The following is a 14,661-nucleotide window of genomic DNA, read 5'->3' as shown; positions in this document are numbered from 1 at the left end:
AATGAAGGTAGACACAAGCTGACCCAACACTGAGACAGGGAAGGGCCTTCCAAAGGGCAGAGTCACCTGTGTCGCAACAGGCTGGAGGAATACAGTTCACTCATGGCTGGAGAGGAGGGATAGGCCTGGCAGGAGGTCAGCTAAGAAAGACCTTGGTGTTATCAAAGCCTTCACCGAGTGCACTCAGTGCATTCAGGAGTCTGAATTTTTTTCCTTGAACAACGGGGAACTGTGTAAGTGTTCTGAGCAGGCCAGTTCTAGAACCGTGTTGGTGGCAGCTGTGTGGGCAGTGGTCAGGTCTGTGTGCAGGAAATCAGCTGGATTCCCAGCGCTGTCAGTATCTTCTACTGCAACCTCTATGGCTTTGCTCACATGTGAAGCTGCTATGTCTTTCTTTAGGAGCAGGGCCGCACACTGAGGAAGACCATGCTGGAGTTGGAAAAGCAAGGTCTGGAAGCCATGGAAGAAATCCTGAGCAGCCCCGACCCTCCAGACTCTGCTGAGATGGGGGACCTTTTCTATGACTGTGTTGACACGGAGATTAAGTTCTTTAAGTGAAGTAAGCAGCTCTTCTCTCTTCTTATTTAACATGCCCCATTTGACTAAATGACCAGCAAAACAAATCACTCTTCTGTGTGAGCAAAATGAGAAAAAGATGTGGCCTCTTGTTCTGAAGCCAGATCAAGCTGATCCCGTGTGTCTCCAAACATCCTCTTCTCTGCTGCATATTTGTCCCCTTCCTTTGCTAAGTAACATGTATCTCCATCGCCTGTCATTCTGTGGCATGATGAATTATGGGTTTGAAGTTGCTCTTCTTGTATTTCAGTCACAGTGGGCGCATTAGCCTCTTTCAAGGAGGCTAGAGTTCATCGAACCTGGAAAGACGTGCTTTGCAAGGCCGAGTCTGTAAGGAAAGTAAGACCTTTTGAAAGTTTAGTCTTTTTCTTGGTACTTGTTTCTTCTAGTACAAAAGGTATTTGTTTGCATAAGGGGCTCTGTGTGTGTGTCAGGGAGAGTTCCCAGTTTCCCTTTGCTGGAGCAGGGGCCTGTATATAGAGGATGGTGTCTACAGGTATGTCCTGGGGAACAATGCCTTTGGGAGGGAACAAAGTGGGTCCTTCTGCAGTTCTGGCTCTATCCCAATGCTGAAACCCCGAAGGACTTGTCTTCACCAGCTGTGTCCATGTGCACTGGACCCCAACCTGGCTCCACATGCACAAGAGCTGGTATTAGCTGGAAACGACTCATCTTCACAGTCTCCCAAATCACCATGTTTTACCCCCAAAGGGCAACTGATTTCCCTACACAGCACAGAGCTGCTGCCTGGATGCAGCCTTGTTTAGAAGTGATTCCAGATCGATTTGTGGCATAGTTCCACCCTCCACAGCTGTCACTTGCAGCTAGCAAGGGAAACAAACAAACAAAAACCCCCCTTACATACTTAGGTCTCTATTCGAGTAGCTAGAATCTTAGTGGTCTCTACTTTTCCAACATTATCATTCACCATCACTACTCTGACTCACCCTGAGAGCATAGGAAAGCAAGCAAGGAAGACCAAGTGTGCTTAGCCCTGGGAAGACAGAGGGCAAGCAGGCGACAGATGGTTGAAGGAGCGTTTCTCAGCAGGATGATAGCTCAGCCTCAGGCCTTCTGCTCTTGTTTTGCATTCCACACATTGGTGTGTAAAACAGCTGATTTTCTTGGCCTCCCCCATAATATCCTCATATCCCACCTTGCCCAGCTTGCGCCTGCAGACAGCTGCAATCAGGTGACTGAAGCGGCTGGAGGGAGAGTTGGGTGTTTACCTCCATCTGTTGAAACGCTAGGTCACTTTTAAGCTGGCAAGAGACAGGCAAAAAATGACCAATAGAAATTTATGAGCACCTAGCGGAAGCCTGCCATTGAGCCTAATTATGCTCATCCATGGCAGGAAACTGCACATGGAAACACTTTATTAGTAATCTCCAAAAGGACCCAGGGTGAGTGACTGTCTAACCTAAAAGATAGCAGCAGTGCAGGTAGCAACAACCCAGCCTCAGACAGGAACATTGAAGATCAAGGGTTTTACCTGAATATCTTCTTTTTAATTTTTTTTTTCCTACCAACCCTATTTGAAGAGTGATTGTAAGGGGGTGTATAGACCTGAGCTTTTTGCTCAGTAGTTTTGTAACCATAAACAGTGAGAAATGGGGACAATACTTCAGCTGTAAGTTCATTGCTATTCAAAGTGATGGCTAATTATTGCTGAGTGCTTTCGACAGATTTCCCTGGGCTTTCTCTGCTGTTGAATTGAGGGTTTCAGGTGCAAGCGGCCATGCTGACTATCTACAGTAGTAGCTAAGGTTGGATGACTGAGGTTTAAGGAGGATGTAGGAGACCCTGTTTCCTCCTAAGCCCGTCTGCTGAGCTATTTTAAACAACTCAATACAGAACACCATTGTGAGATCCCACTGTGTGGTCCAACCTCCACCTGTTTGGGAAACATTTCATACATAACATATCCAGATAGCTAAGGAGAATCAGCGTTTGCTTAGAAGTCTAGTGAGAATAAATTACAGAAGTCTTCTTTCGTCACTGTGGCAAAGGTGACAGATACAGTTCCAACTGCCTAGTTGTATGGTAGGAAACACAATTACTACTTCTGATGCTGGACATTGACCTTAGTCAAGCCTGGCAGAGAAAGGTCAATCTTGAGAGTTGTCTTGGCTGACACTGTACATCATAACTGTGCTGTCTCAGCATGAACACTAGAGGGCAGAGTGGCCCTCCATGACAGCCTAGCATGATTTCTGAGCCCGATTTCTCCCATTAGGAAATATAAGTGGCTTGCATACCGTCAAGCCTCAGATAACGGCAGTGGACAAGTTCTTTGTGCACTGGAATAAGCAGAGAAAGGCAAGAAGAGGGCTAGGAATCTGCTAATGTGGTTGTGTGAGTTTACAATGACTTTATCCACTTAAGAACTGGAACTATGCTAGATTTCAAATAGACAGTTGTAGGAAGTATGGCTTTTGAAATGCTCCCTACAGATTATGTTTTGAAGAAATCTTATCACTTGGATGATTTCTTGACCAAGGATTACTTTTCTGAAGGCAATGTGAGGAAAATAAAGTTCAGGGTTAAATACAAAAATAATGTTCAAAAGTCATTATGTGTAAATAGCTTTCTAGAATACCATTTGTGTGTTTATTAAGATGGGGGTAGGGGTGCCTGTGCATGCTTTGTGCAGAAAGAAGCCATGGACATAAGAGACAGAACGCCCCCACCTCCCTCCCCTTAAAACCTAACCTTAGTCCGTCTAGTAGATGGGATTTACTATAGAGGAAAACAGACTTTATGTTCAAGGGCGGATGCTCTACTTACAATAAATTAGCAAAACAGAAATAGTCATGTTTAGATAGAATAAGAATATGATAAAAAAAATTATGGAGATTCCTTAGTGCCCAACCATGTAAGACCCAGTGCTATTATTAGGAGTCTACTTTACAAACTAACAGGGCAGGTATGTGACTATTAGATCTTAGCAGTAAAGACCCTTTACTGATGGGTGAGTCATTAAGTATGAAAAGTAATTGTCAACCAAGCAAATTACTTTTGGTCCTAATCAATGCCATCCCACACCAGTACATAACTTGGCTAACAAGGTAGGGCCAATTTGTCTATCATCAAACTACTCACTGAATTCTTGACTGGAGAGCCAGCCATGTTTTGTTGGAAGAATCTTCACCTGTGCTCTCTAGCTTTAGGAGAAGGCACAGGGAGTAGAAAGCGAGTAGACCCACTCTGCTGGACATGCTCCAATGGAAGAGAAGGAGCAGTAGGTCAGCTGTCCTACATTACCTTATGCTTCCTGTAGGTGTGGGATTTCATTCCACACAGTCATACCTTCCTGATCCCCTTCTGTGATGTGTGGCAAATGTGCTTTATCTAATTGACACCGACCACCCTGAAATGTCATATGCAGAATTTTCATGGGAACACATATGCATATATATATCTATATATGTATATGCAATCATGTTGTGAGAATTTAAATGTGTTAGCTGGAAAATGTTATTGGCAGGGAATAATATAAAAGAAAATTGTTCTGTTTCCAGTCTGTAGTCTTTAACAATCTTTTGTACAAATATCTACAAACCAGATAGCTTCCCTGTCTTAACGCTTGCCCTTGGGATTGTATCTAAATGCATCAAACATACAATAAAGATAACTGAAATGAATGTCTATTGTCCTTTTCCACTGTGTGTTTCATGAGTGCAATCAGGCATCAACCACAACACAGGAGATGCACACAGGAATGTGTCTTGTTCACTGAAATCTTCAGAAATCTCAAACAGTTCAACAGTCTTCTGCATTATGTACCCATTTTTGGATAAACTCACTCTTTAAAACTAAACTCAAAAACTACGATAATCAACTCAGACCCATTGGGATATTCATTCTAAAACAACAATACAAAATGAAAAAAAAAAACAAAAAAAAAACCCTCAAATCACAAACTAGCCATTAAGTGCTAGCTTAACTGGAGACCAGGAAAACCTGGAACCCTTGTGCATTGTTGGTGAGAAGTAAAGTAGTATATCCACTGTTTACTAATCCTATGGAGGGTGTGAAAAAAATTACACATGGAACTACATACGATCCAACCATTACATGTCTAGGAATATACACAAATTAGTTGAAAAATAGCTGGATACGGATGCACTCAGACCTCCTGGAATGTCCCATTTTCTCATTATTAGGATTTAGATATGAAGTATCTCCTAAAAGGATGATGTGTGGCTCTTGTGCATCTAGACATTGAGAGGTGCTTGGGTCATGAGGGTTCGGATCTGACCAATAGGCTCATCTGCTGTTTGATTCATTATTGAATGGACTATTGGGAGGCAAAGGAGAGTGTGGAGGGCAGAGGCTGAGTAGAGGAAGTGCGTTGCTGAGGGTCATGTCTTTCATGGGCTAGATCTGGTCCCTAGTTCGTTTCTTTTGGCTTCTGGATGCTTCAGTCAAGCAGCTCTGTTCCACCACACCCTCTCTTCATGTTGTTGTGTCTCATCTCAGGCCACAAACAATGGAGCCGGCCAAGCATAGATAGAAACCTCTGAAACTATGAACCAAAAGAAAGTCTTTTCTTAAGTTGTCTTCACAGGTCTTTTGTTACAATGACAAAAAAAAGATTAGCCTATTCCTGGAGTCTACAGCTCTTTCCATGAAGCTATATTCCCCTCATCCTTGGGTGTGTGTGGGGGGGGATGGGGTTGTCTCTCCTCAGCTCAACTCCCTAAAAGGTGCCTCTTTCACTATCTGCCAATGTCAGCGACTTTGATTTTTATATCTTTGATTTTAGTAGACTGTCTTGAATCCTTGCTTTTCTTTCCTATTCACACTGGCCTTTTTGGTCCTTCAATAGCCGATCTGTGCCTCCATAAATGTGGGAAAAGCCAGTCATTCCCTTAACTCATTCACACACAAAGAAGTTACCTTTAAAATGAGTTTCTAGATGACGTTTGTTTTTGGAACATCGATAAACCTTCATTGCTGCGCTGACTTTGCTATTAGTTGCAGAGCGAGTGAATGTGGCCAGCACAGCTCAGCAAACATCTAAATGGAACACGTTTGTGACTTAGCATGAAACATACAAACTGGTTGTTCCTCAGTGTGTAGTATGCCTGTGTATCTGCACCGTGATAAGCCAGGTGCACATTCTTTTTTTTTTTTTTGGTGAAAATACCATACAGAGGGGTTACAGTTACATGGGAAGGTGCACATTCTTGTTACCATTTGATAGGCGAGGAAACTGCGGCACAGACTAATTTTTATTTCCAAACTTATAAGAGACAAAGCAGAGATTCAGATCTTTCCAAGTTCTAGTTCTAAGTCAGCTTAAACAGTGGATGAACTTCATCTCCTCTGTATTAGGCTACAGTGTCCACTTAAAACATTATGATGAGGCCCTGAGAACTTACATACAAACTAAATAACTAACCATCTCCCCTCCCCCCCCCCGTGTGTGTGTGTGTGTGTGTGTGTGTGTGTGTGTGTGTGTGTGTGTGTGTTCTGTTTTTACTTCACAAAGGAGGCTTTTTTGAGGAATTTGCTGCATTATGGAGTGGAAATGTGCACTGTAGGTTGAAAGTTGTTCAGTTTAAACACAACTAAGCAGAATTTATAAGCAATATACTGCCCATACTATAGTTATAAAGCTAATAAATAGCTGTCTACTTTCAAAGATGTAGTTGAAAAAGTTTTCTGTTCCTTTGCTTGGCTTTTCCCAACACTCTTTTTTTTTTTTTGGTTGGTCATGGGGCTTGAACTCTGGGCCTGAGCGCTGTCCCTCAGCTCTTCAGCTCAAGGCGAGCGCTCTACCACTTGAGCTACAGCGCCACTTCCGGTTTTCTGGTCGTTTATTGGAGATAAGAGTCTCAAGGTCTCTCCTGCCCGGGCTGGCTTTGAACCGCGATCCTCAGATCTCAGCCTCCTGAGTAGCTAGGATTACAGGCGTGAGCCACCAGCGCCCGGCTTTCCCAACACTCTTAAGTTAGTCAGCTCAAAAGAGTAAGGTCCTATTTCTAAAACAAGCATTTTCTTTTGCTTTGGCATTCCTAGAAGTCCTCCTAATCTTTATTACACACCTTTGATCATTATACAGTATACACATATACCACAACATCATACCATATCCTGTACCCATGTGCACTTGTTACATATCAATTAAAAAATCTAACTTAAATTAGTACTGGTAACTACAAATGGGTTTTATAAGGAAATGACCAGAAACACTTCCATTTATTCAACTTTATTAGGTACAAAGAAATGAATCTGCAGAGGGAGACACCAATAAATATAAAATACAGTGAAACATGGGGAATCACAGACTACAAGGTAGAACAAGGGAGGGATGTGGGGAACGCCCTGGCCCGAGTTCATGGTCAAGGCTCAGTCTGTACACTCTGGAAGGAGCTCAGGGTGCCAGCAGGAGCTCAGAGGGCCGTGGGTTCAGTGATAGGTCTGGAGGAGAGATGTGATGTTGGATTCCTGAGATTTCTCCCTGCTTGCCTTTTTTTTGGTTTCTGCTCATTTCTTTCCTCTGTCCTTAGATAGTTTTGCTTTAATTTCTATCCAGAGGTGCAGAACATGAACAAGGGAGGCAGTCTACTCCAAAACTGGAATTGCCATTGTGCAGGGGTGTCTTCGTCGGGATGATTAAAGCATGTGGACTTACTCTACACAACTGAGAGGAAAGTGGAGTGGGTACTGTTAGAATAAATTCTGCCCTTTTGGAGAACTTCCAGAAACAATACAAATCAAGAACACAAAAGGCCCAAAGAGGCCTTTTCCATTGATTTGGCTGTTACAGTTTGGCCTGAGTCACCCCCAACAGAGATGGCAACTTGACCTTGGCTATTTCTCCTACCTGGGTCAAGGAAACATGACTTCAATGTAGGATACTGCCTTAGTCCTTGTTCTGGACAACAAACAGCCAGGTGTCTGGAGTCCCATGGGCTACATGTTTCTTCACCTTTCCTGGATGGCTTAGCTCGCCTGCTAGGCTTCAGGTGTGAGTGTGAGTGGGTTGTTCTGAGCTAGTGATTGTTCACTGCTCTCCTCCCTGATTTCTTTTCATCTGTAGCTATTTTGAGCACAGCCCAGAGATCAGTCTGTTCCCGTCTATTTTCTCTCCTCTCTGTGGCATAGCCTCCCCACCTTAATGGATGGGAGACAGGAAGCAACCTGCACACTTCCTTTGAGGCTCAAAGAAAGGGTCTGAGGAGCAGTGCCTGCCTCCGCCAACCCTTTCCACATGCAGAGCAGCTGAATTCCATGGGCACACCAACACATCCTGGGGCCCAGCACAAGGCCCCGGGGAGCTTTCAGGACAGTTTTGTTCTTCAGCTTAAAAAGGAGCTCCATTTGTCCTGAGGTGCTTCAGGTTTCACAAGGGTCAGCTCTTTGAGATACTATTTGATGAGATGTTTCCTTCCATGCGTTTCCATGTCACATTGTCCATGGAAATCTTGCATTTGGGATGAAAAGATGGGGAGGGAGACTTCTGGAATACAATGAATAATTTCCCATAATCACAGGTCATCTGTATTTGTTTACCTGAAGGGGCAAACAAATACTGAAATCTCATAAAGCCAAGCTTCCCAGGGTGGGATTGGGAACTTGGAGGGACGGGAGGAGAGTGATGGAGATGAGGACACTAGGTGGCGCTGTAAACAGTTAAGAGCATTGGCTACTTGTAGGATAATTCAGTTACAAAAAGGGGCCCTGGGGAAGGCTTGAAGGGACCAAGCCCACTCCTGCCTTTTACATTGCAATAATATTTACATTAGGCAGCAAAAAGTCATCCCTGTACTGTGAAGTGGAAGTGAGACGTGGCATCTCACTCACTGGAGGCTGCACGGCGCGGTTAGGGTGTGGGGGACATTACTTTCTCTGAGCTGCATCATTGATAAGGCATTATTTGGTCTGATTTTGCAGTTGGTGTGATGAGAATATAAAGTCATGCCAATGAGAGGTTGTTGGTGGATACTTAGGACTTTGGGAGTAACTTGTAACTAAGGATGCTCTAAAAATGGTTCAGAATCTAGCAAGGGCCAGCCTGAAAGCGCATTTACAATCACAGAATGGGCACTATGGGGTGGGACAAGGCTCTATGTACAGACACAAAAAAATGTCAAGAAGCTTTAAAAAAAATGCAGAAGTGATGATGACTGTCTTTAAAAATATGACTCAAAAGTTGTCTAAATGGCTAACGTTCATGCAAACCACATATTTACAATAAATAAACGCTCTGCTCAGAGCCTGTATGTGGACTGAGTACAGCTAGTGATGGCTGAAGTCTGACACATTCTCCTGGGGGTGCTCATCCCTGCTGCACAGTATCCGGGGACCTTGGCTTCATCCCTCTTCTCACCGGAGTGTCTTTAGAGATAGCTGTGAAAACATGGGGAGGTGTTAGTGCGTAGGATTGGAAGACAAGGTGGCGGCCTGAACTCTGCAGCTTTTCCTATCTCTTGCAAAGTCAGTAAGGTTGGAGAGAAGGTCCCATCATATGTAATGAGCTGATTTTTACCCAGGGGATTGTGGATGGAAAAAAGAGATAAAGTGAGATAAGAAACAGATGGTATCTTTTTTTTGGGGGGGGGTCCAGTCATGGGGCCTGAACTCTGGGCCTGGACGCTGTCCCTCAGCTCTTCAGCTCAAGGCTAGCGCTCTACCACTTGAGCCACAGCACCACTTCTGGCTTTTTTCTTTTTTGCTTATGTGGTGCTGAGGAATTGAACCCAGGGCCTCATGTATGCAAGACAAGCTACCGCTGAGCCACCTTCCCAGCCCTGTTATTTTTTTTTATTATGGTTTTTCCATGTATGATCACAAGGAATCTTGACTCAACTCACACTCTCTACAGCTGTCATTCCTGAAAGCAATTTCAACAACTTTCATTGGTCTATTTTCATATATGAGTGTAAAGTACTTTGCCAAATTTTATACTCTCCATTCACTATCCCTTCTAGGAGCCCATTTATGTCCCCAGAGACAGGACTTTATTTTTTTTACATTTCTGTCTTTCTTTTTGAGTGTTTTGAGTGTGTGTGTGTGTGTGTGTGTGTGTGTGTGTGTGTGTGTGTGTGTGTGTGTGTACATGTCAATACTAAGGCCTGAGCTCAGAATCTAGGCGCTGTCCTTTGGCTTTTCCTTTAAAGGCTGGAAGTGAACCATTTGAGCCTTTGCTTCCAGTTTTTTTGGTTGTTGTTCGTTTGTTTCTTAATTGGAGATAAGAGTTTCCTGGACAGCTGGATACCAGTGCCTCACATCTATAATTCTGGCTACTCAGGAATTTGAGATCTGATGATTGAAGTTCAAAGTCAAGCTGGGAAGGGAAGACTGTGATACTCTTATCTCCAGTTAATCACCAGAAAGTTAGAAGTGGGGAAAAAAAAGTTGGAAGTGGAGCTGGCTCAAGTTGTCTTGAGCAGAAATGTTCAGGGACGCCACCCAGGCTTGAATGTCCAGGCCCTGCGTTGAAGCCCCAAAACAGGCACCAAAAAAAATAAAACCTCTCAAAATAACATCCCCTCTCCCCCCAAAAAACAACCCACAACCCGCACACAAAAAAGAGCTTCATGGATTTCCCTGCTTGGGCTGACCTTGAACCATGATCCTCAGATCTCAACCTCCTGAACAGATATGATTACAGATTACAGATATGAGCCACCAGCATTCTGATGGTTCAGTTTTTCAAAAATTTATATTGTTGAAAGGGAATTCACTGTAGTATTTGGCATCTCAGTTAACTGAGTTTATTGAGCTTCTTGGATGTTTATATTCATGCTTCTCATTAATTTTTTGGAAAAATTTGCAGCTACTATTTCTTTATATATCTTTCTACTCCTTTCCTCGCCTCCTGGAAATTCCATAAGAAATATGAATTTCTTTTTTTTGTTTGTTTCTGTCTCTACTCATACTTCCATCTCATTGATACATCGTTTTCTTGGCTTTTTTTGTCACCATCTCCTGGAACTCAAAAAATTAAATCCCCCTACAACAAATCTTCAAAGAAACAACCGCCCAATAAATAAGTGGGCTAAAGACTTAAAGAGAAACTTCTCTGAAGAGGAAAGAAGGATGGCCAATAGACACATTGAAGACATGCTCAACCTCTCTAGCCATAAAAGAAATGCAAATGAAAACAACATTGAGATACCACCTCACTCCAGTTAGAATGGCTATAATCAAGAACTCTAACAACAACAGATGCTGGAGGGCATGTGGACAGAAGGGAACCTTACTGCATTGTTGGTGGGAGTGTAAACTTGTTCAACCACTTTGGAAAGTAGTATGGAGGTTTCTCAAAAGACTCCACATAGAGCTCTCTGAACATCTTTAAGACAGTTGTTATAAAGCCTTTGTTAGTTTCCATTTTTTTCAGAGATAATTTTTGGTGATTTTTTTTCTTTGAATGGGCTATACTTTTCCATTTCCTTGTATGATTTGTGATTTTTTTCCATTGAAAACTCTATATTTGAATCAAATAACTCAATAACCCTGAAAAATGGGATTCTCCTCTTTCCCAGGGGTTTCCTGGGGACTTTTTGATGATCATTTTTATTTTATTCTTTGATTTCTATGGGTTGTCTCTGGGCTAAGAATCAGCCTGTCAATCTGAGATCTCAGGTGTTTCCTGAGCCTGTCTGTGCCTTTCCCTGGGTCTACATAACTATCTAATTTCCCTCATATATGAAGTTACCTTCAAATGTCCTACTCTTTAATGTTTGACTTCTAAAAAAAAGAAATAGAAAAGAAAAACAAAGATAAAAAAATTCTTTAGACATCCCATCAGCCAACAAGAGAGGGGCTTGCCACAACCAGACCCTCTACTTTTTATCTGCATCTCTGATTAGACGTAGCCAAGGGCTATCAGATCTCCAATATTTCCAGTGCAGATTTTTTTCTGTTGCTTTTTATTTTTTTTTTTTCATGCCAGTAATGAGGTTATAAACTCTCCTGCTCTTGATTGGCTTTTTCACTCAAGGATGGCACCCTACCACTTGAGCCACTTCTTTATTTCTGGCTTTTTGCAGGTTAATTGGAGTTGTGTCTCATAGGCTTTGCTGCTTGTGTTTGCATCAAGTCATGGTCTTTAGATCTCAGCTTCCAGAGTAGCTAGGATTACAGGTGTGAGCCACCAGCACCAGCTTCGGATTTTTTTTTTTTTTTTGTTTAGTTCTGTTTTATTCCAATTTAGCGTCTGCAAGTTTTGTATACATTCTACTCCAGAATACATGCAGAGTAGCCTATCAAAATGCTAGGGATACAGAAGTGGGAGCTGCTGAAATTAACAAATTATAATTTAAGGTTCTGCTGGACAACTCAAGCCTTTAGTAGACCCCAGAAACCCAAGACTGTTCGTCAAATAGATTTTGCTGGCACAATGATTGTTTAGGTAGAGAGATTCCTGCTGCTGCTTCTCTTCCATCCTCCAAGAATAATTTCTGTTAACAATTTTGAATATGTCTTCTTTTTTCCTTCTGTACATACACTTTGACTACACTTCTATACCCAGTGCTGAACCTACAAATATTTGAGAAAGTTTAGTGCAATTCTTAGATGGCCTGTAGTTAGAAAATTGGGTGTTTATCTGTTAGAGAAAGAACTCCTTATTACAGGAACATCCTAGCTTTCAGGAATCTAACCCCTCCCCTCACAGATCACTTTCTTTGATGTTCCATAGAACCGGGGATGGCCCAGAACTGTGTTTTACAACTCTGAAACAAGAGGCAAGTCAGGATAGGATTGAAAAGAAATTAAAATGTAAGGTTGATTCTTTTCTGATAAGGAAGAAATATGTTCTCCTTTTAGAGGTAAGTTCACCTTTCCTTAGCCACACTGTGGCACACAGGGGAAGGCAGATGTTTCTGGTGTTTATTCCCACGGACTGGTCCTGTTGGAAGGTATTCCTCAGGGCTTTATTCTTTTCTTTGCCTCTCTCCCTGTCAGCCACAGATCCACCACTCTTCCACTCTCTCAGCAACTGAGACTCCAGCTAGAGTTCCCTTTGCATAACAGGCAAAGGGTGGGTGTGAGACAACCCAATGTTCGTTTACTCTTCTGGTTTTCTTTTAATTTGCACATGTTAGTTGTACAGAGAGGTTCCACTATGGATGGTATTCTTATGCTGTACCCCATCAAAGTCACTCTCTTCCTTTCCTTTAATTGTCCCTCTCCATATTAAAACAATATCATTATGTTTCAGTGGTCTATTTTCATGTGTGTGCATAAGGGACTTCACCGATATCCTCCCATATCCCCGCTTTCCATACTCTGTCTTTCTTCTGGAATCCACCTCAAGCAGAAGGCTTCATCACATGCAATGTGAGAAGTCACTTCTTCCCAGTTTAGGAAACATATTTGTTGTCTCCGGTGCAAGGACATTTCTTCAGACTCATCCCACGAGCACTTTCCTTCCCAGCTTTGCCAATTTCCTATAGGCACCACAGGATTCGAACTGTGATTAAACCTGGCCAAAATTACTTAATAGTATTGATGGAGGAAAGAGCAAGAAGGGTGCAAAAAAAAAAAAAAACCACATGAGAGGATACTGAATTAGGTCACTTAAATGTCACAGGAATTTTCTCTCAGGTTGCTCTGACCATCATAATCAGAGAAGGCCCCGGATGATACGGATGATTAAGACAGAGTAAGTTTAAAAGGTTCTGTATGTGGTGATAATTCCAGGGAAACACTCCTTCTGCTATGGATTTTGAAACTGTAGGTGCTTCATTTTGGCTTGATATGCAGATACACCAAATGGAAGCGAAGGAGAAATGTTAAGCTGTTAAGTACAAAGCTCTACATGTTCCTTTGCTTCCTGTGGAGAACTCCCAGCTTTATGTTCAGAGACATGTTACCTGAGAATTTCTGCCTTTGATGTCATCAGGGCTCTGCCCAGCTGCCTCAGCCTGGAGCCAGGGACCAGGTGTGCGGCCTGAGAGAAACAAAACACAATCTCAACATCTATTGACTCGGGAGCCTGCTGTGTGCACCACTCTTCCCAGAAAACATCAGCAAAAGAACCCAACAATGTAAGCACATCAACCTGACAGTCACCTTCGGGCTTCTGGCCCTAGACCATACATTTCTACTGGATTTGTATGTTACAGGCAATAGACACAGAAGAGTCACATCCAATCTACTATGAGAACACAGTATTAGGCATGAATGCACATTAGAGCTGACTGACACATCCCTGACTCTGCTCACACGCATCTGATGGGCACCCACCATGAGCAAAACAAAAGATTCATCTTTGTTGACATGACTGGACTTCCCTTCCATCAGGGATCCAATCTTCTCTCTAAGATACATTTGTGCTTCTGTGTTGCACAAGTTACGTGTGAGTATATCCTCACAGTTAAGAATTCAAAGAATAAAGAAGATGAAAGCAGATATCCAAAATACTGCTTCTCTGTAGTCCTTCTCCCTAATCTCCATTTTCCTGCCCTAGGATCACGACAACTAAAAGTCCAGGGTTAATTTCTCCAGAACATTGACTTTTTACATAGATCTGAAGCAGTGGGATGCTGCAAAACAGTTTAGAAAGAAATGTGGCCAATAGTATCAAATCCAGAGTAGCCAAGAAAAACTTGGAACACAGTCCTACCCATTGCCCAACACCGAAGCAGGAACAAATACTCTCCCACTGGCAATAGGCTTTCTTTCTATGCATTTTGCACTCTCAAGGCATCTAATGCTTTAAAAATTATATTTATATTGAAATAGTTGCCAGTTAATGTATACAATGCTTTGTATACATTCGTGTCACCTCTCCCACTATTCTCTCCCAATCCACTCATCCTCTCAAGTTACCCAATTCCATTTTCACATATGTACATGGAATAGTATGATGGTATCTGCCCACCTCTTCTCTCTTCATTAAATTGTTCTTATGACATGACACTCTATGCCATTAATTACTGTAGTGTCCGGTGGAGAAGTTCCACTGTTCATGGAAATTAGGATGGATTGTTCTACTTTAAATGAAAAGAAATTAGAATGATGGCATACCACTTCACACTCATTAGATGGCTACTATAAAATTAAACTAAGTTTCAAAAGACAAAATAGCAAGTATTGATTTGGTATGGGGAAATTGTAACC

The 14,661-nt window shown here is 42.4% G+C and overlaps 2 protein-coding genes across 2 annotated transcripts in view; one reads left to right on the top strand and one right to left on the bottom strand.

Moving 5' to 3' along the window:
• Positions 1 to 4,220, top strand: part of Scrn1 (secernin 1) — a 65,154-nt gene extending 60,934 nt beyond the window's left edge. The window contains exon 8 of the mRNA XM_042685074.1: positions 400 to 4,220. Within this exon, the coding sequence (XP_042541008.1) occupies positions 400 to 558 (159 nt within the window). The 3' untranslated portion in view covers positions 559 to 4,220. The remainder of the gene's footprint in view (positions 1 to 399) is intronic.
• Positions 4,221 to 6,777: 2,557 nt separating this feature from the next.
• The window catches only part of Wipf3 (WAS/WASL interacting protein family member 3), a 78,385-nt gene continuing 70,501 nt past the window's right edge, over positions 6,778 to 14,661 (bottom strand). The window contains 2 exon segments of the mRNA XM_042685006.1: positions 6,778 to 8,937; positions 13,413 to 13,489. Of these exon segments, the coding sequence (XP_042540940.1) occupies positions 8,914 to 8,937; positions 13,413 to 13,489 (101 nt within the window). The 3' untranslated portion in view covers positions 6,778 to 8,913.

The sequence above is a fragment of the Dipodomys spectabilis genome, unplaced genomic scaffold (assembly GCF_019054845.1).
Source record: "Dipodomys spectabilis isolate Male_0828 unplaced genomic scaffold, ASM1905484v1 ptg000092l, whole genome shotgun sequence".
Taxonomy (NCBI): domain Eukaryota; kingdom Metazoa; phylum Chordata; class Mammalia; order Rodentia; family Heteromyidae; genus Dipodomys; species Dipodomys spectabilis.
The sequence above is the reverse complement of the archived record's forward strand: the minus strand, read 5'-3'. Positions and strand labels throughout refer to the sequence as shown.